Genomic DNA, 22,290 nt, shown 5'->3' with positions numbered 1-22,290 from the left:
ATGACAGTTCTAAGTCTTGTCTGTGACCTACACCACAGCTCACAGCAACACTGGATCCTTAACTTAGTGAGCGAGGCCAGGGATCAATCATGAACGCTCATGGATACTAGTCAGGTTCATTTCCGCTGCACTACAACGGGAACACCTAGAGGAGAGTTTTTAAAGAAACAGCTAAAATGAGGTCACTAAGGTGGCCCCTAATACAATACGACTGGTGCCTCTATAAAAAGGGGAAATTTAGACCCAGAAACACACAGAGGGATGCTGATGTGAGGGCACAGGCAGAAGATGGGCATCTAGAAGCCAAGGAGAGAGGCCTCAGGGCAAACCAACCATGCGCATATCTTGATCTCAACAGTTACTTGATACATTCTTGTTGTTTAAGCCCCATTGCCCATGGGATTTGTGATGGCAGCTGGAGCTGACTGATGTACTCTCTCTGAAAGCCTGTACACTCCTACCACAGGATGGAGCCTGCAAGTGAAGACATCCTCTCTGTCCCCAGCTGGGCTCCACCAGCATCCTCACCCCTGCCTTCCTCCTGAGACAGCTTCTCTGCCAGGGCCTGTTTCCTTGTCCAGGGAGTCAGACAGTGGACCTCAATGGAAGAGGTACGGATGGAGGTCAGGAGGGGCTGTAGGGCCCCAAGGCAGGAGCAGGAGGAGTCTTTCATTTGTTTATTTGGGATTGCAGGCTTGGTTTGTGGGGTGGCCACTGTTGGACGGAAATGCCAAGATGGGGCCATGGAAAGCTGATGGAGCTGGGGGGGGAGGGGCCGCAGTTTCCAGAGAAGAGACTGGACTCTGAGGCAGAGACAGGAGCACAGGAGCTTGGCGGGTCAGCACCAGGCCTGCCACGGGACCCAGAGCACAAACAGCAGCAGGGTCCAGGTCTCTGAAGGCACAAAGGCTGTGCCAGGCCCAGGCGAGCCAGCAGCCTGCAGAGACTGGGATGGAACCTGGGTGTGAGGAGGAGGGGCCATGGGCTCAGGGAGGGGTGTGCACTTCTGGATCTCGTCAATCCAATGGGAGAAGTAGCTGACATTGGTGAAGATGCTGGGGTAGGTGGGATGTCGGCAGTCCAAGCCCCAGCTGGCCAGCCCCACCAGAACCCATGAACTGAGGAGGTCACAGACGAGGGGCCCCCCGGAATCGCCCTAGGAAAGAGAGGGGAGTTACTGTGAGCAACTGAGTTAGGTCAGAGGAGTCTCTGCCATCTACGGTCCCTCAGGTGGACTTCTGGGAAGGTCCAAACACCAGCATCCCACAGCAGACCAGCCTGTTTAAGCCATGCAGGGAGGCAATGGTATCATGTTTTAGGAGGCCCCTGATTGACCTCAGGACAATCACAGGTTTCAATCTATGATCATATGGACCCCTGTGCCCAGAGACAGCCTGGATATCCCTGACAAGGCACTGTCCAAGGAAGAGAAGGGACAGCTACACCCACAGTGCCCAAGAGAGTTGGTCTGGGTGTGGAGGCTGGCCAGCTCAAGCCCCTGCAGACCTCAGCTCTTGCAAGACCCTGGGCTGCACCAGCACACCCCTTACCTGGACCCTCTTCATTTTTCATTCATTTAGTCATTTGGTTTACTTTCAACACCTTGGTTGAGCAATTTCAGAAGATGCCCATACCCTGGCCTGGCAGAGGCAACCTGTATTGCTCAGGGAGTCGGTGGGGGTTAGAAAGAAATCTGCTGGGACTTACTAGAGTTCATGCTCTCAGGGCAGGGCCATCTGGTTGGAAATATCCTCATGTCATCAGCCAAAGGGAGGGTCTGGTCCTTGTGGCTGGGGGTAGAGGGGCAGGGGCCATAGTCACGCTTGCTGCTCCTCCACTTACCCATCCAACATGTGCAGCAAGCAACCAGGAAGCCTCTGCCCTGGGCACAGGGTCTCCTCCTTTGTGGTGCTTTTGTAAATAAGCCAACAGGCCTGCCATTGGCAGATGTGACATGTGGAAACAAGCCATGGGAGGGTCAGGACAGGAAGGGAAGGGCACTTCATCAAGTGGAGGTGAAAGGCTACTCTTCTTGCACTAGGAAACACAAGGTAGAGTTTCCAAGCGGGAAACAACTGAACTTTCTGAAGCAGGAGCACTGGGAGGAGTAAGTGCAGACCAGGGAAGGAGGGGTATGCCAGGTGGGTGGGAGGAAGAGCAGTGACATGTGGGGAGTGAGGAAAGTATATGGGACGAGGGGTCTCAGGGCCTATGGCAGAGGGTAGGATTTGATCCCCATGGAGAACTGTCTAGGTCATGTCTAGTGCCTGGATCAGTCCAGTGCTGTGTGGAGAATGAACCAGCTGGGAGGCAGCTACAGGAGTGATTACTGATAGAGAGGGGCCAGGTGGTAAGAACAGTCAGATTTGGAACAATAGTTTGAAGCTGCCTATAGGACCTGTCAAATCTGAGCCTTTCTGTCATTAACCATGGGGGGAAGTGCAGAGGGATAGAAGCAGGCTGAGCATGGAGCCCTGGGGTCCCAGCATTTAGAGGTGGGAGGGGAGGGGACCAGGCATAGAGCAGAGCATCTGGTGAGTGCCTGGGCCCAGGAAACAGGAGGGAGACTTGCTTAAGTGCCAAGTGAGAGGAGGACTCAGATCCACAGGCGGTTCTGGTGAGACAAGCTATTGGGGATGGTGGCCTTGAGGTTTTGGATAGCAAGCTGGGGACACTCCTAGGTGGAGTGGGTTAGATTCAGGACTGTTGGGAGGAGTCTTTGGGGGAAGGGAGGTAAAGAAACTGAGCAGTAGATGGTGCGCATTTACACAGGAGCCGTGGAAGGGGCGTCAGAGGACATGGAGCAGGAGAGACTCTGGGCATGGCAGGGATGGAACTTGAGGCTGAGGAGAGAGGGAAGACGCTGGGATAGACGGTGTGTAGGGTTGTCAGGACGAATGACTCTAGTCTGATTGGCTGCTTTGGGGTTCTCAGTGAAACAAGCAAGATCTCCAGCCGAGAGGGCGGGGTGGGGGAAGTGGCAGGTTGAAGGAGAGCGAAGGGTACATGGTGTGGCTGGCCAAAAACACCCCTCAGAGATGCCCATCCTCACCCCTGGAACCTGTGGCTATTAGCTCATGTGGCAAAGGGGACTCTGCAGCAGTGATGGAGTTGAGGCTCTTGAGCTAAGAAGGTTTTCCTGGATTCTCTGGGTGGTCCAATGTAATCAAGATCCTCATAAGGAAAGAGAGACGCAGGAGGTCAGAGTCAGAGCAGAAGATGTGACGGAAGCAGAGGCAGAGGTGTTGCACTTTGAGGACGGAAATGCTGTGAGCCAGGGAATGAGGGTGGCCTCTAAAAAGCTGGGAAAACCAAGAAAACATTCTCCCCTAGGAAAGCCTCCTGAAGGAACCCACCTGGCCAAAACCTTGATGTTAGACTTTTGACCTCCAGAAATATAAGATAAATTTCCGTGGGTTTAGCCATTCACTTGGAGGGGATTTGTGACAGCAGCTCCAAGTAAGGCACCTTCTTGGGAATGTGCCATCATTACTTCAGCCCTTCCCCTCTGTGGTCCCCACCTGGGGTGGCCTCAGCCCTCTGCACGGTGGACCCCCTCCCAGCTGTGTGAGGCCAGTGGAAGGCCTTTCCCTGTTCACTGCAGCCCTCAGGGATTCACACAGGGGACCCATGCAGTTGCGGAAATGATGACGGATTCTGAGTCAGGCTCCAATAGCCTCCTGACCCCTGGAGAGCTCTCAGAAGGCAGGAGAGAGCCTCCTCTGGGACCATCTGTTCTGCTGCATCCACTTTTCTAGGGCAGATGTCGGTACAGCTCTCATAGCCTCAGGGGGCGCCCCTTGAGAGGTGGTGATGCGACTAAACGAATAAATTTCCTCCAAGGTTAACTGCGCTACCTGACTTTTCATTATTGTTTCTATATTCTTTAAGGTGGACTCTGGAGGTCTTTAAAAAATTAAGAGATGTTCCCATTGTGGTTCAGCAGGTTAAGAGCCTGACTAGTACAAATGAGGATGCAGGTTCAATCCCTGGCCTTGCCTAGTGGGTTAAGGATCTGGCATTGCCACAAGCTGTGACATAGGTCCTAGAAGTGGTTCAGATCTGGCATTGCTGTGGCTGTGGCAAGGGCTGGAAACTGCAGCTTCCATTCAACCCCTAGCCTGGGAACTTCCATATGCTGCAGGTAGGGCAGGAATAAAAGAAAGGAAGGAAAAGGAAGGAAGAAAGAAAGGAAGGGAAGAAGGGAGAAACCCCAAATCTAAGGTATCACATGAAACGTGAGCTACAGTTTGCACTACTGTAGATACAAAGCAAACCTTGCGTGTGCACTCTTGCATGTGTATGCATGTGCATGCATGTATGTGTGTGTGTGTGTGTGTGTGTGTGTGTGTGTGTGTGTGTGTGTGTCTGTGTTGGGCAGGGCCGGAGCAGTGAATTCCACCTTCAGCAAGAGGTTGGGTCTAAGCCAGGTACAATCCAGAGAGAGGGAGGCAAACCAGGTCAGGAGACTGGAAGCCAAAACTTGTTAAGTACCTACTGAATGCCAGGCACAGTGCTGCATTTCTATAGGAACCTTCTTCAGTGGAGGCCATGAGCAATTCCATTTCATGGGTGAGGAAACTTAGCTAAGGCCACAACCGAAGTCAATGGAACCAGGTCTGTCTTGCCCCACAGTCTGAGCATTGAGTGCCTTGGCAGGCTCTCTCTCCTCAGACCTGTTTCTGGACCCCCTGTGCAGAGGGAGGGGCCCTTGTGGGGAGAGGTGGGAGCCCCAGGTTGGAGGGTGGGGTCCAGAGCAGGTGACATGGCAGAAGATGAATCTAGGTGGAATCTCTCAGTCAGGCGGTGGTAGGTGAAAGGGGAGGCAGGAGGGGGGTCATTTGCTGGGACTCCCGAGTGTCCAGCTCAGGAGAGAAACCAGAGGAAGGGTGGGGTCGAGGGGCACTATGAATATCCAGCAGGTGAGCAGACACAAGGCTCTGGCCTTGAGCTCCACTGGCATAATTCCTGCAGGAGAAGGGAGGTGGACAAGGCTGTAAGGGAGGTCCATGGTGACAGCCGGATGTGGACTGGGAAGGGTGGGGGCTGAACACTTGTTCCACTTCTGGGTGGAGCTGGCTCTGTGAGGAGGCCAGACCAGGACAGGCAGCTACAAATCTATACTACTGTTTAAGAACTGGGAACCAAGAAATATGGGTCTGCCTTCTACCAGCAGCTCACTGGCCTGCCATGAAGATAGCTATCCATGTGGCCTTCTCATGGGCTAGGCCAAAGTCACAATCCCAGTCATCTTGTCCCTCCTGTGTGCATCTCCTGGGGTGCCAAGGCATAGTGGCACAAACTGGGTAACTATAAAAACAATGCAAATGTATCCTCTCACGGTTCTGGAAGCTGGAAGGCTGAAAGCAAGTGTCTCTGTGTCTAGCCCTCTTCACACAAGTCATTGGTACAGGGCCCACTTGAAATTTACAATGGTCACATCTCAAGATCCTTAACTAATCACAGCTGCAAAGACTTATTTCCAGAGAAGGTCACATCCTGAGATTCCAAATGGATACGAATTTAGGGGACACTATCCAACCCCCTACACCACCCTTTCAACAGTCCCATGAAGGAGGCCTCAGACTCCTACACCATGAATAGGACACAGGCTCAGATGGTGAAAAGAACACCCAAGGGCAGAGCAGTGCCTCTAACTCCAGAACCCTCACCCTCTGCCCTCCACTCCACGATGCCATCTGTGTAAGAGCTTGGCACCCAATGCCAGCTCAGGGTGCTGGGCCCTGAGGGGATGTGGTGAAGGCCTGGAGGCCAGGTGAAGCTTGGAGTCAGAACACGCAGGCCCTCCTTATTTTATGGGAGTGCTTTCCCTCTTTGGGCCTGTTTGCCCACTTCTAAAATAGGACACTACAGAGAGTGGATAGACATCTTCACAATTCAACAGTACACTCATGTCTGGAATGTACATAATAGACACATGTACCAAGAGCCCCTAAAGAAAAAGACACAGGGGGAAAAAAACGGAAGGTAAATTAGGAAGAAGATATTCAACGGCAGTAAACGTACGGAAGTATATTTCATCCGTCATCAGGAAAATGCAAACCACAATAAATCATCACCATTAGGAAGGATGGAAAGCGCCAAGTGTTGGTGAGCTTGTAAACTCTCAGCCACTGCTGGAATGTGTGGAACTGGTGCAACCCCTCCGGAGATGTTTGGTAACATCTGCCAAAGCTGAACATGCAGATAGCTTTTAATCTAACAATTCTCCTCAGGGGATTCTGTGAAATCAAATAGAAAACCTCTGGAAGTGAAATGAAATGAAAAACTTGGAAGCTACAAAAATATCCATCGAGAGCAGAACTGCCCATCGAATTCAATTCACACGATAGTGTCTTGCAGGGCAATGAGGCTGAACAAACTATACCTACGTGTGACAGTGTGGATGGACCTCACAAACATAATGTTAAGACGTGAAAATCTGACAACTGGAAATAAGTTCTACTTATGGAAAATTCAGAATCTAATATAAAGTGTTAAGGTGAAGATGAGAGTTTCCATTGAGTGTTGGTGACAAGAAGGGGAGAGGAGTGTTGGCCACCTGGGGTGTAGCACTGTGAAAGTTCATGCAACTACACACTTAGGGAAAGAGTATGAATGTCTTCTTCTGTATGTATATTTCAATAAGGGTTTTAAAATATGCCTCCAGAATAGATGCTGCTGGAGTGTCCTGCCAGTAGTAGATGTCCTCCTGTGCAATGGGCTGAGGAAGGGGCTAGCCTGGGGGACACTACCAAGAGATAGAGCCTGGGAACATAGGTAGAGGGACGAAACAGAAGGTACCAGGGGTCTCCACAAAGAGAGTGGAGGCAACACAGCCTCCCACCATGGAAACTGAGGCCCTGAGAACAGGCCAGGGAAGAAGGGAAATGACCTCACTTACATGGCAGATGGCCTTTCCTGTAGAGAAGTCCCCAACACACAGCATCTCCTCATACACGGAGAAGTTCTTGCTGAGCCTGTGTCCATATACCAGATTACAGAACTGGTTCTCAATGAGGCCCACCTTAGCCTCCTGGAGATGGAAGGGTGTGGGCAGAGGCGCTGTGAGGATAAGAAGGAAGTCAGTGAAGTTTGCTAGAGCTTAGCTACAGGCTCTTCTGCCTTACTGCTCACCACCACACCTGCATCATAGGGTTTTCTCAGCAAAGCTGAGCTTTCAGCTCTCTATCAGTCTTCTACCTATGCCTAATAAGGCCTCCCCTGTTTCTCAAACTTTTCCAAACTCATCCTATTCCCACCACCTCTCTCATAGCAATAGACCACACCACTCGTAGTCCATAAAGAAAAAAGGCAAATCCTACCAATGCATGCCAATCACTGATGCTTAGCAACCATTCAGCAACCCAGGCAAATCCTACCAATGCATGCCAATCACTGATGCTTAGCAACCATTCACCAACCCACCTACCCTCTCACAAACCATCCTTTCCACTTCCACTTGTCAATCATTACCTTTCCTTCCCTCCACTAATTCCTCCGTCCATCATCTACCCATCTTGTCTCATGCCCCATTCATCCACTCAGCCTTCCATCTATCTGCTGGCCTATCCATCTTTGGATCTATCTCCCCATTCTCCCTCCATCAATCAATATATCCACTCTCTCCATCCCTCTTCCCACCCACTCAACCATCTTCCCCTCCAGGCACTCATCTTCCCTCCTATCCATCCCCCATCCATCCTCTCATTCAATCACTCATTTATTCATCTGTCTTCAGGTTAGCTATTGTTTAGACACTAGTGATAGAGGGGAACATTTTTAGTTGGGGAAACAGGGTAAGTGAAGTAAATAAGTAGGATTATTTAGCTCTGAGAAGTGTGGTAAGGAAATACAACAGGGAAATGTGACATTATGCATTGCCTGTTTTAGGTTTCACATCAAGGAAAACTCTTCAGAGGAGGAGCTGAGTTGTATATCAAAGAAATGAGTCACCCAGATTAGCAGGGAGAGCCTGTGAGGCTGGGGAAACAGCCAAGGTAAAGGTCCTGAGGTGGGGACAGCCTCAGGATATTCAAGGCAGGAAGGGGCCTGGTGGCTGGGATGGCGTGGGTGAGGGTGCAGTAGGAGCTGAGCAGAGAGGAATGGGGGCCAACATTGCACAGGGCCTGAGAGCCAAGGTAGGACATTTGGACAGTTTTCTAAGCATAAATGAGAAGGCACTGAGGAGAAAGAGCAGGGAACTGGCACAACACCTGCTTCAAAGCAAACACTCAGGCAGTTGTGTGGAGACTAAAGTAGGGCACACAGGGTGGGAGCTAGCAGACCAGTCTGGAGGTCCATGCAAGAACGGGTGGTCTACAGGACCAGGGTGGCAGCATTGCCACCTACCCCGCTGCCAGGCCCTGGGGCATAGGCTGGGATATTAAAACAAGAAAGACAGAGTCCCTGTCCTCAAGGAAGAACCAGACTGTGCGTGTGTGTGTGTGTGTGTGTGTGTGTGTGTGTGTGTATGTGACAATGCTGGGGACCTGGTTGTCTGTCCTGTGGTTGGGGATTGTTACTGATACACTATTGAGAAGGGCCAGCAATGCTGGCACATCCCACCCAGTGAAGACAAGTTCTGATCAAAATGCCTCTCCTGATCTCCTATCCTGAGAAACACCTACCAAATTACAACCTTACAAATAATTGCAAATACACATTCTTTTCCCCCTAACTCTGCCACATAAGCTTGTGCCAAACCATAAACACTCTTTTCTTTAATAAAGACTCTTACTCATGAGTTTTTGCCTGCATTTCTTCCCTTTCAATCTCAGAAAAACACAAACTTTTTCTGTTACTCAGTTCACCTAATACACCCACAAAGTAGACAGCTGACCTGGGTTGGGAGAAGAGCAAAGTGAGGTTCAAAGAGTGAAACACTCTTAAGTTGTAGTCATTCTAACTTGACCTTGGAGGCTCACAGGTCAGAAGTCATAAAAATGTTTTCTTTCCATTTTTCCTAAGTGCCTCCAATGGGAAATCTTGGTTCCTCAGTGGCCTAGAAGGGGCCAGGCCCCAAGCATGACCTCTGAGTTGAATCAAGCCATCTTAGATCTATAGCTGATTAAAGCCTTGAAATCAAGAAGCTGACAGGTTCCAAGAACCTGAGTTCTTAACATCCAACAGTCAAAGATTCACAGATTTTCAGAGCTTTGCACTTAGGGAACACTGAATTTTAGAATCACACACTTTCAGAACTAGAACCAGAATGGTTCAGTCCTCTGGAAATGAGGCACAGTGGACCAAGGTCCAGCAGTTGTTTTGCCTGGGCACCCCTACTTCCCTCCTCCCCTCCTCTGTCCTCCTTCCCTTCTTCCTCCTCCTCGCTTCCCCCTTATCTGCCCTCCCATCCCAGCCTCTCCCCTACCCCCTCACTTTCCTCGTTGAGCATCCCCCAGCCAGTTATCCAGCAGGATGCATTACTAAGCAGCTGCAAGCCAGGGGCTGGGAGGCAGGCAGGGATGATGTAGGAAGTGAAGTTCACAGGAAAGAGCAGCTGCAACATGGCTATGTCACTTCCGAAGGGATGAAGCTTCTCAAAGTCTGGGTGCATGACAATCTGGCTCACGGACATCTCCAGGGTGTGCTGAGTGTGTTCAAACAGCTGCGTGCTTCCTAACAGGACCCGGTAGTTCTCTGGAGCATGGGATTTTCTGGAGGAGGAAGAGCATGCTGTCACCATCATCCCTGAGTGTGGGCTAGGTCTCTTCCCCTGCATATTCATCTAACTGCTGACATCCACCTGGACCCCTGCACCCCCCCATGGTGCCAGCCTTGGTCTCTGCATTCCTAAAGTTCAGGAGCACTTCTTTCTTGAGACTGATATTCTACTTACAACCTCAGACATATGGTTTCTCCACCATATCCAAGAATCAGAGGAGCATTGAATCCTTGTGCTGGAAAGGTCTTTGCTGGGCTCATCAAATGAAGGCCCTTGGAGTGTTTACAGGAGATGTTCTGGATTGATCCCAGCTCTACTTTTACCTTCCCAAGGCTCCTACAACCCACCTTATGGCCCCACAATTTTCCTGACCCCTCCCTTCTTTAACCACCCTCCTGCCCAATAGCTGTTTCTCTGCTCAGTTAGAAGCACTTGCCAAAGATCTGTAAGGTAAAAGAGCAACTGAGTGTAGGAAACAGAACCTTGCATTTGCCCTGAACACAGCTGCTCCCGTAGAGTAGGTGCTGATCAGATTCTGAGCTCCCAAAGCTCCAGCTCCCAGACCTGGGCTGTGATGTTCCAACTCCCTGGGGATGCCTCCTCAACTGTTCACAAGCTGGTCACTGAGCAGACCCAGGAGGGCCAGGTGTGTCAGACTCCTGAGCAGCCACATCACTCTCCCAGGGTGCCCCATCTCCCACCCGCACAGCCTGGCACCACATCTCCCACATGCACACTAGTGACCATGATTCCTCCTGGGCACACAGTTTTGCAAGAGTAAAAAGTAGAGCCATTCAGCTGCTTGCCAGACATGAGGTCCCATGTCCCTGCCTAGACTCAGAAACCTGGAAATGTGGGGACCTTGAGAAACTGTGATCTGAGCTTGGTCCACACTGCATGGCAGCCAGAATGGACACTGCTACTCTTCTGGGGCACATCTGTGTTGGGAGACAGGCCCAGGGGCTGAGGACAGAGTCTGGGGAGGGTCTGGGAAAGGGAGCCAGGAGGACAGTCCAGGTAGAATGTACACAGGTCAAAGGCAGGAATGACATGGACCTGTGGGCCACAGACAGTCCCAGAGGAAAGCCCAGAGGAGCCGGGGTGGGACACCCTCACTCCTCATCCCCTCCATCTCCTCCCCTACCAGTGCCTCTGCTGGCACCCTAGGAAAGAGGACTCACTTGAGAAAGCAGTGGGCAGCAGAAACCAGCCAGTGGGAGTTGATGAGGACAGCTCCACAGACATGCAAGCCCTGGTACATCAGGCTGGCCTGCCATGGCCACTGGCCAGCCACCACATCCTGACCACCAGAGATCCGCCACATCACCTTGGGTTTCCTGCACACTGTGGAGACTCCCCTGCCACCTACAATAGAGACATGGGTGAGACCCCAAATGCCACTACCAGGGAGGCCCCCTCCACTTCACAGATGGGAAAACCAAGGGCAAGTGTCCAGTGGCCTGGCCAAAATGACACGGCTGCCTGGACTCTGCCTTTACCAGCTGCCACTGAGAATTTGACAGCAGAGCACAATGGAGCAGGCTTTCTGAGCATGAAGGCCCAGGGCTGTGGTGAGATGCCAAGGGTGACCAAAGGTGGCAACAGCTCATGGCAGCATCTCCGCTGAGCTGGACATCACTGAGGCAGTCTGCCAAGGGCTGGCCATGTGCCAGGCCTTATTTCCCTGAACTAACACACCACAACAACTCAAGGTCTCTGAAGTTGCCAACATTATGCACTCAAATCATAGCTTCTAAGGGCCGGTGCCCCTCCACTTTGCCCCAGTATCTTAGAGAAGCAGATCTGCAGGCAGGAGTCTGGGGTGATGTGTGACCGTGTAACTTAGCAGGACCCCATGAGGCCTCCCCTAATAGACCCCCACCCATGTCCTCTGCCTGCCTTTTGTCTGTAGAAAACTTTAGTCACAGAGTACATTTACCTGGAGAAGTGGAAAAGTGCAGGAAGAAAGGAAAATAGTCAAGCAAAGCAAAATAATATTTTAACGATTAAACAGAGTAAGAATATTTAGCTCCTCCTCAAGGACTACAGATAATATTCTGAGCCATGTCCTTGGAAATGTTTTGCAGATACTGAAACCCCACCAGGTGGAAGAAGTTACCTATATACTGCACACAAGCACATAGACCCAAACAAGGTGGAACCAGAAGGTGGATGAGGTTGACTCCCAAGTACCTCACCACCCACCAATCCGAAGAAAGTCTACAAGCTGATCAAGCCCTGCTCTTTGAACCTCACTCAGCCCTCGAGGTGGGGGCACACAGCCTTGAGGCTGTTACCCCACTGTGGCCCCCTCTGCCTGGCAAAGCAATAAAGCTGTTCTTTTCTACTTCACCCACAACTCTGTCTCTGAGATTCAATTCAGAGCATGTCCACAGAGACTGAGCTTCAGCATCAACCTGGGGAAAGTCACTCCCTCCCTGCCTCTGACTCAGGATTCTCCATTTATAAATAAGAGGGGTGGGCGTTCCCTGGTGGTCTAGTGGTTAGGACTTGGTGCTTTCACCACTACGGCCAGGGTTCAATGCCTGGTCCAGGAACTGGGAATCCCACATTAAGCTGCAGCCAGCAGCGGAAAAAAGAAATTAACTGATTAAAAAACACTCTATGCAGTGGCCAAAAAATTAAATAAATAAGAGGGAGTGGGCTAATGAAGACAGCCATGGTTCTAGGACCCACACCTGAGGGCAGGGGTGAGGCCAGGGCCCTTAGAGCAGGCATCCTGCTCTAGGGCCTGGGCCCCAGGGACTCAGGGCTCCTCACTCAGCAGTCCTGGGCTTTCCTCCACCCAGCCTCAGGCTGGACCCTGCCAGTGCCCACTTGCACAGCCCCACAAGGGTCCTGGGGCAGTTTCCATCCCAGAGGCCCCTCAGTAGGGGTCCTGTGACCCACCTGTGTTAAGGTGGTCTCTGGGCTGCCTGGTTAGATGGACCTGACCGCAAACAAAAGAAGAGGTTCAGTGACCCTGGGCACCAAGCCCTGGTCACAGTCAAGCCCCCTCAGGCCCTGCAGGCCCACCTTCTCAGCCCCACACAGAGGCCCCCACGCACCTGTGGCTGCCCAGGCCAATGGCTGTGCTTCCGGAGTCAGAGGCCCACCCTCCACCACTCGCACGGCTGCAGGAGCTGGGCCGGGGTCGGCGCAGGACCCTCGCAGGTTTAGGGTGGTGGTGGGCGACCATGGCGGCAGCAGCACCAGCTGCAGCCAGAGGAGGGCGGCAGGCTGGCCTCCTACTTGCGGAAGCCTCGCCTCTGAGACCATTGTCAGTGTTGTGGACCTGGGCCTGAACCGGGCCTGACTCAGCCCTGGGCCTGGACCCTGCCCCCGCCCTGGCCAAGGCTTTGACCCCGCCCCCACCGCGCCTTGACCCCGCCCCAACCCAGCCTTGATCCCACGTGACCTTCCTATTAACTTTTTTTTTGTCTTTTCGCCATTTCTAGGGCCGCTCCCGTGGCATATGGAGGTTCCCAGGCTAGGGGTCCAATTGGAGTTGTAGCCGCTGGCCTACACCAGAGCCACAGCAATGCGGGATCCGAGCCGCGTCCTCGACCTACACCACGGCTCACGCTACACCGGGTCCTTAACCCACTGAGCAAGGCCAAGGATGGAACCCGCAGCCTCATGATTCCCAGTCGGATTCATTAACCATGAGCCACACCGGAAACTCCCCTATTAACTTTTAAAATAACTCCATTGAAAAATTATTTCTATACCATGAAGTTCACGTATCACAAGCGACGTTTCAATGATTTCCAGTACATTTTTCTTCACTCATTTGTTTATGTTTGTATTTAAATCAATCTTCTATTTTGGGAGAGTTTTAGATGTATGAGTAAGTTGCAAAATAATACAAAGACTTTGCGTATCCCCCTACCCAATTTCCCCTCTTGTTAAGGGTGTAGGTTGCAGACACGGCTCGGATCCCACGTTGCTGTGGCTCTGGCGTAGGCCAGCGGCTACAGCTCCGATTTAACCCCTAGCCTGCGAACCTCCATATGCCGCGGGAGTGGCCCAAGAAATAGCAACAACAACAACAAGAACAAAAGACAAAAAAAAAGAAAAAACTCAATCCATTAGCTCTCTTTTTTCAGTTTTTTTAAAGTTTAAGGCATAGAGCTTAATGATTTCACTTACATACAATCATAAAATGATCATCACAATAAATTTAGTGAACATCTATCACTCATATAGATACAAAATTAAAGAAATAGAAAAAAAATCACTCATAAATTGTTGAGTGCCTCTTCAGGCAATCTATGAATTGGTTTTCAGAGTCAGAGCACCAAGGTTTGACTTGATGTTTCCTTTCACTTCTTTATCCATCAACCCAATTTTTTGTCCCTCAACCCACTCTGCTTCCTATCTGGCTCTTAACTTACTTCAACAGAGGCTAGACTTTCTGAACAAAATTCACAATTTATCATCTGATAAACACTTCTGTAGTGATGGTGCCATGGAACAAAGTATTTGAAATTAGGATCTTCTCAGCAGATCCAATATGTTCATGGCTGTAGGTATATAATTCCTAGTGAAGACGTCCTTGTGCTCCAACCAATATCCAGCAGGACCAGCCTAATATTCCTTTGTTCTGGAGAGCCCCAGTGTATCAGAAACGTGGTTGTGCAGCCCACAAGTCCAAAACCAGAAATTATTATTGTTAAATATTTAACTTTTTCCCTGTAAATAATTTAATATTTTAAACTAATAATACCTTCTCATGGATCACAATCCAATTGTGCAAAATGGAATATGCAGTGTTGAGTCATGCGTCCTCCCACCTCTTTCCCCTGTCCACCCAGTCCTCTTTCCCACAGGGAACTAGTGTTTATTTAAATCCTTCCATAGATGTGTTATGCAAAGAATTTAGAATGCAATATATTTGCATTTTTTAAAATGCAGGGTTTTCTCTGATTAAAACTTAATATATTTTCAATACATTTGCAGATGTTTACAATGACTCTCTTCGTACATTAACGAGATTCCTTTCTAGATGGGAGTAGACTTCCAGAACAAGAATTTCTACACCCCGTAAAATCAAAAGTTTTGGAAAGAATAAAATGGTCAGGTGTATTTAATTAAAATAGTAAGTACCCAAATGAATTAGAACTTCAGGTAAACAATATGTTGTGTTTTAGTATAATCATTTCCCATTCAATATTTTGGACATAGTTTTACTGAACATTTTTTCATTTTTATCTGAAATTTATTATTAAACTTAGATCTCGTACTTTATCTGGCAACTCTTCAAAAAAAAGTATAGCACAGTAAACTAAATTTTTAATTACTCATTGTAAGAATCCTTAACTGGATTAAAGATTCTTGAATGTGCCACTTGGCTCTAATAGAAGACACCCTAGTTGCACACACACACACACACACACACACACACACACACCTTCAGCCTCTTTTGATGATATGGGATTTGGAAGAGCTATCATTCAGCACTGGGTTTATGTGTCAAAATGAAAGAGTATTTGTGTTTCATAGAAGAAGATTGGTAGGAAATTGGTCAAGGGATATGAGAGGTGAAGACTTCAGAGGATTGCAAGCAAATCTCTTGAATTTCAAGCTTTACTGTCTGCTAAATGTTTCTTGCTTCTTGCAAAAAAAAAAAAAAAGTTGCATGCAAAATGGTGGCTATTGAAGAAAGGCATTGAATTTTGAAGCCAGGCCCAGGTTCTTTCCTCTTCTTTCTAGCAGTTGTGTAGGAAAGGCATTTCTAAACTCCTGACCAATTTACTTGTGATTTCTAAGGGTTTTTTTTTCTAACTCTAAATTTGAAAATGGTCTATGTTTGGTACTTTCAGAGAGTGTTTTCTTGGCCACTTGAAGGGAGTGACTTACACAGTGTTCATCCATTTTAATATTTCCAAGGCATTTAGTGGTCTGCAGTACAGAACTGTCTTCTTACAGGTTCTCTCTCTCTCTCTCTCTCTCTCTCTCTCCCTCCCTCCCTCTCTCTTCTTTTAGGGCTGCAACCTCAGCATATGGAAGTTCCCAGGCTAAGGGTTGAATCATTGGAGCTGCAGATGCTGGCCCATGCCACAGGCACAGCAAAACAATGCTGGATCTAAGCCACATCTGCGATCTACACCATAGCTTGGGGCAACACTGGATCCTTAACCCACTGAGAGAGGCCAGGGATTGAACCCAAGTCTTCGTGGATACTAGTCAGGTTCGTAACTTCTGAGCCACAATGAGAACTGCAACACTTCTCTCTTTCATTCTCTTTGGTAACTATTCTGTGTACTCTACCTTGACCTTAGCTGAGAAGATGAGGTGAGAGCAATTCAAGGCAAATCATGGTGAACTTTAAAAAAAAAAAAAAAAATAAGTGTTGAAAAAATACACAGTTTGGAGACATTTCTCATGACTTGAGCATTTATCATGGAAAACTTTAAATTATTAACCAATAGCTTCATATTAGGGGAATAGTGTGGCAAGATAATGTACCCTGGCACTCCAGAAAGGCAGGTTTCCTTGTTGCTTCCTCCTCTTGTCTAGTCAGTCAGTAGTTAATAAACGATTCTCACTCATGGCTCTGACACAGAATTTCAATGAGTCTTCTCTGGACTACTGACATAAAAACCTGCAAAAACTTGTGAAAAATTATCCAGTTCCAATTCTATAATCACTTTTGTGCTATATCAAAATCCTAGACCACAGATATAATCAAATTAGTCCAGATGTAACTTGGGGAGACAGACAACAGAAGGGCATAGATAAAACTCCTTTGGACAATGATGTCTGACTATTCCTGCAAGAAACTGGGGGTGTGGTATTGACTGCTGAGAAAAAAAAAATCTGTATATGGATCACAGACCTCCGAAAACACATGATATTCTACACAAGCATGGAATATTAGCGGTATGGTGAGATACAATGTTTGTGTCTTGTAGAATGTTCAGTCTCTGAGCTTAGAGCCTTTGGTGGTGTTAGATGTGAGGGATCTTCAGAGGTATTCTATGCAGTAGAAATGAATGACCAGTGAAAGAATCTGATGATTGAAATTTCTTTGGCAAGTATAACAAACTCAAGTCAGTACGTTGATTCCACTACTATTTTTTTTTCCAACTGAAATTGTGTAATATATTCCTGAAAAGTAGGAGGGGAGAATAAAATTTGGGAATGCTATGTCAACTGGAATTGACCCAAACTGTCAAAACTTGCTCAAAGTTACAACAAAAACACTGCAAAGGCAACATCTATGAATCCACATCTATTGAAGAACCCCCACGTATTTAAAAAAAACTCACTAAGTAAAAACATTATAGCAGAATCAATTCATTTGGAAAAACTCTAGGAATGGAGGAGCCAAGAGACAGTAGCTCTTAGAGTGTTTCTCAGGTCTAAAATTCTTCACTAGAATTGTTCTTTAATGGAACTATCAGGCTTGCTAGGAAAAAGCATCTACTATTTCTGGGGAGAAAAAAACTAAGGAAACCCAAGAAACTGCAGCCCAAAGGGCGTGAAAGCACTTGCCCCAGTTTGAAGATACTGTGCTTAGGCTGGTGCTCTCCAAAACTCTTTCACAAGGGTCATATCTAAATGAATGGATTTCACGTTTGCAACTTTAAAATCCCAGGGGCTCATCTCACAACCCCTAGTTTTAAGAAGAGAGGACCACAAAAGTTCTGAGAAGACCTTGCCATAAAATCTTCCCAGGGGACCCCAATCCTCCGTTGCTTTCCTCTTTCATAGCAACCTCCAAGGACAGCTCCGCAAGGCCCCACCCCTGCACGCATGCGCACACCCACTAGGGGCGGGGCTCCCCGCATGCGCACCACTGTCCTCCAGCTGCTCAGAGCATCTGTTGAGGCCTGACCGCTTGGGAAGCCAGTAACACAGGTGCCAGCGTGGAGGGTGGGGTTCCAACGGTCATCCCGGCTGGGGGCGGGGCCAATCATGGCAGCTTTTAGAATCAATTATTTGAAAGCAGAAGTAAGGAAAACGGACTTTTCACCTCTTGGGTGTCCTGCTGTGCACTCTTAGTCACTCTGTGGGTTATTTGTGGCCTTGTCCAAGTGAGTTCACCACCGCCCTGTGCCCCTCCTGCACCGCCACAAACTGGAGCTCGGTGTCCCTGCAGAGTTTACACCAGGTTTGTTGGCACCACTGTGGAGCAGGTTGCATGAAGGCTTCAGTGATTTCCGGGCCTACCATGAGGCAGGTGAATAAAATGTGTGAACGATTAAATGGGTGCCAGTCTAGTGTTTGCATTTTAAAGCGTACGAAGGCTAGAAGGAAGGTTTTCCAGTTTGAGAATGCTCATCCAGTTCACAAGAAATAGCTCAGGACACTGGCAATTGAGTGGAAAATGAATAAAGATCTATTGTACATCCTCATAGTTTCACCAGTGTCTTCCATTTTAACATAAAAATGTCAATCAACACATGTTCAAACTGCATATTATTGTCAGTGATGGGGGCAACTTTGCTGAATCTAACAATAAGCATTGATTTGTAGTCTAATACTCTCAAGAAATGACAGAATTGGAGTTTCCTCCTGGCTCAGCTTGTTAAGGGTCCATGGTTGTCACTACTGTAGCTTTGGTTACAATTGTGACAGGCTGTTCATTCTCTGGCCATAGACATGCTTTGGACTGGCCATGCCACCAAAAAACAAAAACAAAAACAGATATTCTAGCATAGATTGGCAAGTGATGCAAGAGTTCAATAAAAATCAAGAAATGCTTTAGGTAAGAATCAACTGGGTAGGAGACAAATAAGATGGCTGAATAGAAGGACTGGAGATCAATTTCTCTCCTAAAAACAACAAAATTTACAACCAAATGCTGAGCAATTTTCAACCAAATGGACCAGAAACTTTCAAAAAGATATCCTACTCCAGAAGACAAGAGGAGGACACATCAAGAGGTGGTGGGTTGATTACAGGATATATGCAACCCCATACCTCCCAGTGGGAAGATCCACAGACAGGAAAGTAACTGGTTCACAGAGACTCACCTACAAGAGTGAGAGTTCTGAGCCCCACATCAAACTCCCATGCCTGGGGATCTGTCACTGGGAGAAAGAGCCCCTGGAGCATCTGGCATTGAAGGCCAGGGGGCTTGTGCACAGGAGCTCCATGGGACTGGGGGAAATGGAGACCCCATTCTTAAAAGGCACACCCAGACTTTCTCATGCACTGGGTCCCAGGGCAAAGCAAAGTCTCTATAGTAATCTGGGTCAAACATGACTGCAGTTCTTGGAGGACCTCCTAAGAAAACAGGGTTGAATGTGGCTCATTGTGGGGGGAGGACATTGGAAGCAAAGCTCTCAGGAATGTTCATCAGCAGCTGCGTTTCTCTGCAAGTGGGCATTTTGAGAAAATCTGGCCCCACACATCAGTGCTGAGAAGCCCCAGGCCAAACAACATAGTTTTGGAAGTCCTAGCCACAGCAATCAGAGAAAAAAGTAAAAATAAAAGGAATCCAAATTGGAAAGGAAGAAGTAAAACTATCGCTATTTGCAGATGACATGATACTATACCTAGAGAATCCTAAAGACTCTACCAGAAAACTGTTGAGCTCATCCATGAATTTGGCAAAGTCGCAGCATACAAAATTAATACACAGAAATCAACGGCATTGCTATACACTAACAATGAAAGAGCAGAAAGAGAAATTAGGGAAACAATCCCATTTACCATCACAGCCAAAAGAATAAAATACCTAGGAGTAAACCTACCTAAAGAGACAAAAGACCTGTCCTCTGAAAACTATAAGACACTGATGAAAGAAATCAAAGATGACACAAATAGATGGAAAGTCGTACCATGTTCTTGGATTGGAAGAGTCAATATTATCAAAATGAGGGCATTCCCGACATAGCTCAGTGGTTAATGAATCCAACTAGGAACCATGAGGTTTCAGGTTTGCTCCCTGGCCTTGCTCAGTGGGTTAAAGATCCGGCATTGCTGTAAGCTGTGGCATAGGTCCCAGATGCTTGGATTCCATGTAGCTGTGGCTCTAGCATAGGCCAGCAGCTATAGCTCTGATTAGACCCCTAGTGTGGAAACTTCCATATGCTGTGGGTGCAGCCCTAGAAAATATTTTTTAAAAATTATCAAAATGAGGAGTTCCTGTCGTGGTGCAGTGGTTAACGAATCCGACTAGGAACCATGAGGTTGCGGGTTCAGTCCCTCCCCTTGCTCAGTGGGTTAAAGATGCGGCGTTGCCGTGAGCTGTGGTGTAGGTTGCAGACACCACTCAGATCCCATGTTGCTGTGGCTCTGGCGTAGGCCGGTGGCTACAGCTCCGAGTCAACCCCTAGCCTGGGAACCTCCATATGCCGCGGGAGCGGCCCAAGAAATAGCAACAACAACAAAAGACAAAAAAAAAAAATTATCAAAATGACTATACTACCCAAAGCAATCTACAGATTCAATGCAATCCCTATCAAATTACCAAGGACATTTTTCACAGAACTCAAACAAAATATTTCAAAGTTTGTTTGGAAGCACAAAAAAAAAAAGACCCAGAATAGCCAAAGATATCCTGAAAAAGAAAAATGGAGCTGGAGGAATCAGGCTCCCAGACTTCAGACTCTACTACAAAGCAACAATCATCCAAACCATATGGTACTGGCACAAAGACAGAAATAGATCAGTGCAACAAGGATACAAAGCCCAGAATTAAACCCATGCACCTACAGCCAACTAATCAATGACAAAGGAGGCAAGAATACCCAATGGAGAAAAGACAGCCTGTTCAATAAGTGGTGCTGGGAAAACTGGACAGCCACATGGAAAAGAATGAAATTAGAACACTCCCTAACACCATACACAAAAATAAACTCCCAATGGATTCAAGACCTAGATAGAAGACCAGACACCATAAAACTAGGCCAAAGACTCTCTGACATAAACAAGGGCAACATCTTCTCAGATCCACCTCTTAGAGCAATGACAGTAAAAACAAAATGAAACAAATGGGACTAAATGAAATTTAGAAGTTTCTGCACAGCAAAGGAAACCCTAAACAAAATTTAAAGGCAACCCACACAATGGGAGAAAATCTTGGGAAATGACTCGACTGACAAGGGCTTCATCTCCAAAATGTATAAACACCTTCTGCAGCTCCATACCAAAAAACAAACAAACAAACAAACAACCCCATCAAAAAATGGGCAGAAGATCTAAACAGACAGTGCTCCAAAGAAGACATACAGATGACCATGGTATTTAGTTCCTTTTAATGGCTGAGTAATATTCCATTGTGTATTTGTACCACTTCTTCTGGATCCACTCCTCTATCGATGGACATTTAGGTTGTTTCCATGTCTTGGCTATTGAAAAGAGTGCTGCGATGAACATTGGCGTACATGTGTCTTTGAGAGTCATGGTTTTTTCTGGATAGATGCCCAGGAGTGGGATTGCCAGACCAAATGGTAGTTCTATTTTTAATTTTCTGAGGAATCTCCAACCTGTTTTCCACAGTGGTTGCACCAATTTACAATCCCACCAACAGTGTACTAGGGTTCCTTTTTCTCCACACCCTCTCCAGCACTTATTGTTTGTAGACTTTTTGATGATGGCCATTCTGGCTGGTGTAAGGTGATACCTCATAGAGGTTTTGATTTGCATTTCTCTAGTGATTAGTGATGTTGAACATCTTTTCATCACTGTGCCACAATGGGAACTCTGGGAATTGTGTATTAGTGCATGTGTTTCTTATGGTGGTTTTTCAGGAATTTTGTGGTATGGGGTGTGTGAGGGTAGGTCTATGACTATTTTATGGGACTGGTGATATGCTGTATATGTGCAGATGAATGGATTGTGTGGGTTTTGGGTGTGAGGTTATTATGAATTTGTATTTTGGAAGATGACTGGAGTTATTTCATTGTAATTATTTAGGAATGTGGGATTATGTATATATAGGCAACGTGAAGCTTTATGTGCATTTGAGGGTACACGGTGGTAGGTTTCCATATATGTAGTGTGCTGGGTAATTGTGGGTATATTTGGGGCTTGTGGTGAGAAACATGTTTGTTGAGTTTCTGTGTGTATTCAAGGAGCATAGCAGATTGGATGAATATTTTCTATGGTATCTATTTGCATTTTTCATTAGGAGGTTATTTTTGTACCTGGAAATTTTTTTTGCATTAATGTAGTAATGGAGTTATGTGTACGCAGAAGAGTGGCAGAATTGTATTTGTACTGGAGGTATGTGGTATGGTTCTATGTGAATATTTAGGGGTGTGGAGGTTTGAGATGTGTCCTTTGGGACTTTCAAGGGGTTTTATGTGTATTCATATATGATATGTTGGTGAATTGTCCTTGTGTCCAGGTGTATGTACTGGTTTATGTGTATGTCCGTCAGTGCATGTATGAATTCACGGGGTTTGGGGCTGTTGGAAAACGTTCACAGTGGTTTCCCAGGATGCTGGGATTTTCATGTTTGGAAATATTTGGGGATTGTAGTGGTAATGTATTCTGGAAATGCAAGGATGATGAATAGTGTTTGGGGGTCTGTATATATTTAAAGATTAGGAATATTCATGTGTGTGTGTATGGCCATGAGAGAGTAGTGGTCATGAAAGTATAGTAGCTACAGTTAAAGGATGTTACTTTTTCCCCACTTAGTGTAATGATTATTGGACTTT

General features: G+C 47.4%; 1 protein-coding gene across 1 annotated transcript; it reads right to left on the bottom strand.

Moving 5' to 3' along the window:
* Positions 1-838: 838 nt before the first annotated feature.
* Positions 839-17,592, bottom strand: LOC110259104 (putative serine protease 47). The gene is made up of 6 exons (XM_084995485.1): positions 17,419-17,592; positions 12,736-12,883; positions 10,849-11,032; positions 9,382-9,659; positions 6,905-7,065; positions 839-1,156 (listed from the first exon to the last, which is right to left on the bottom strand). The coding sequence occupies exons 1-6, from the start codon at positions 17,590-17,592 to the stop codon at positions 839-841; spliced, it is 1,263 nt and encodes a 420-aa protein (XP_084851611.1).
* Between the last annotated feature and the right edge of the window lie 4,698 nt (positions 17,593-22,290).

Source organism: Sus scrofa, chromosome 14, assembly GCF_054392235.1.
Source record: "Sus scrofa isolate SSC_HxYL_T2T_F1_AM1 chromosome 14, Sscrofa_HxYL_maternal_Yorkshire_Landrace_v2.0, whole genome shotgun sequence".
Taxonomy (NCBI): Eukaryota; Metazoa; Chordata; class Mammalia; order Artiodactyla; family Suidae; genus Sus; species Sus scrofa.
This window is presented reverse-complemented; position numbering and strand designations above follow the sequence as displayed.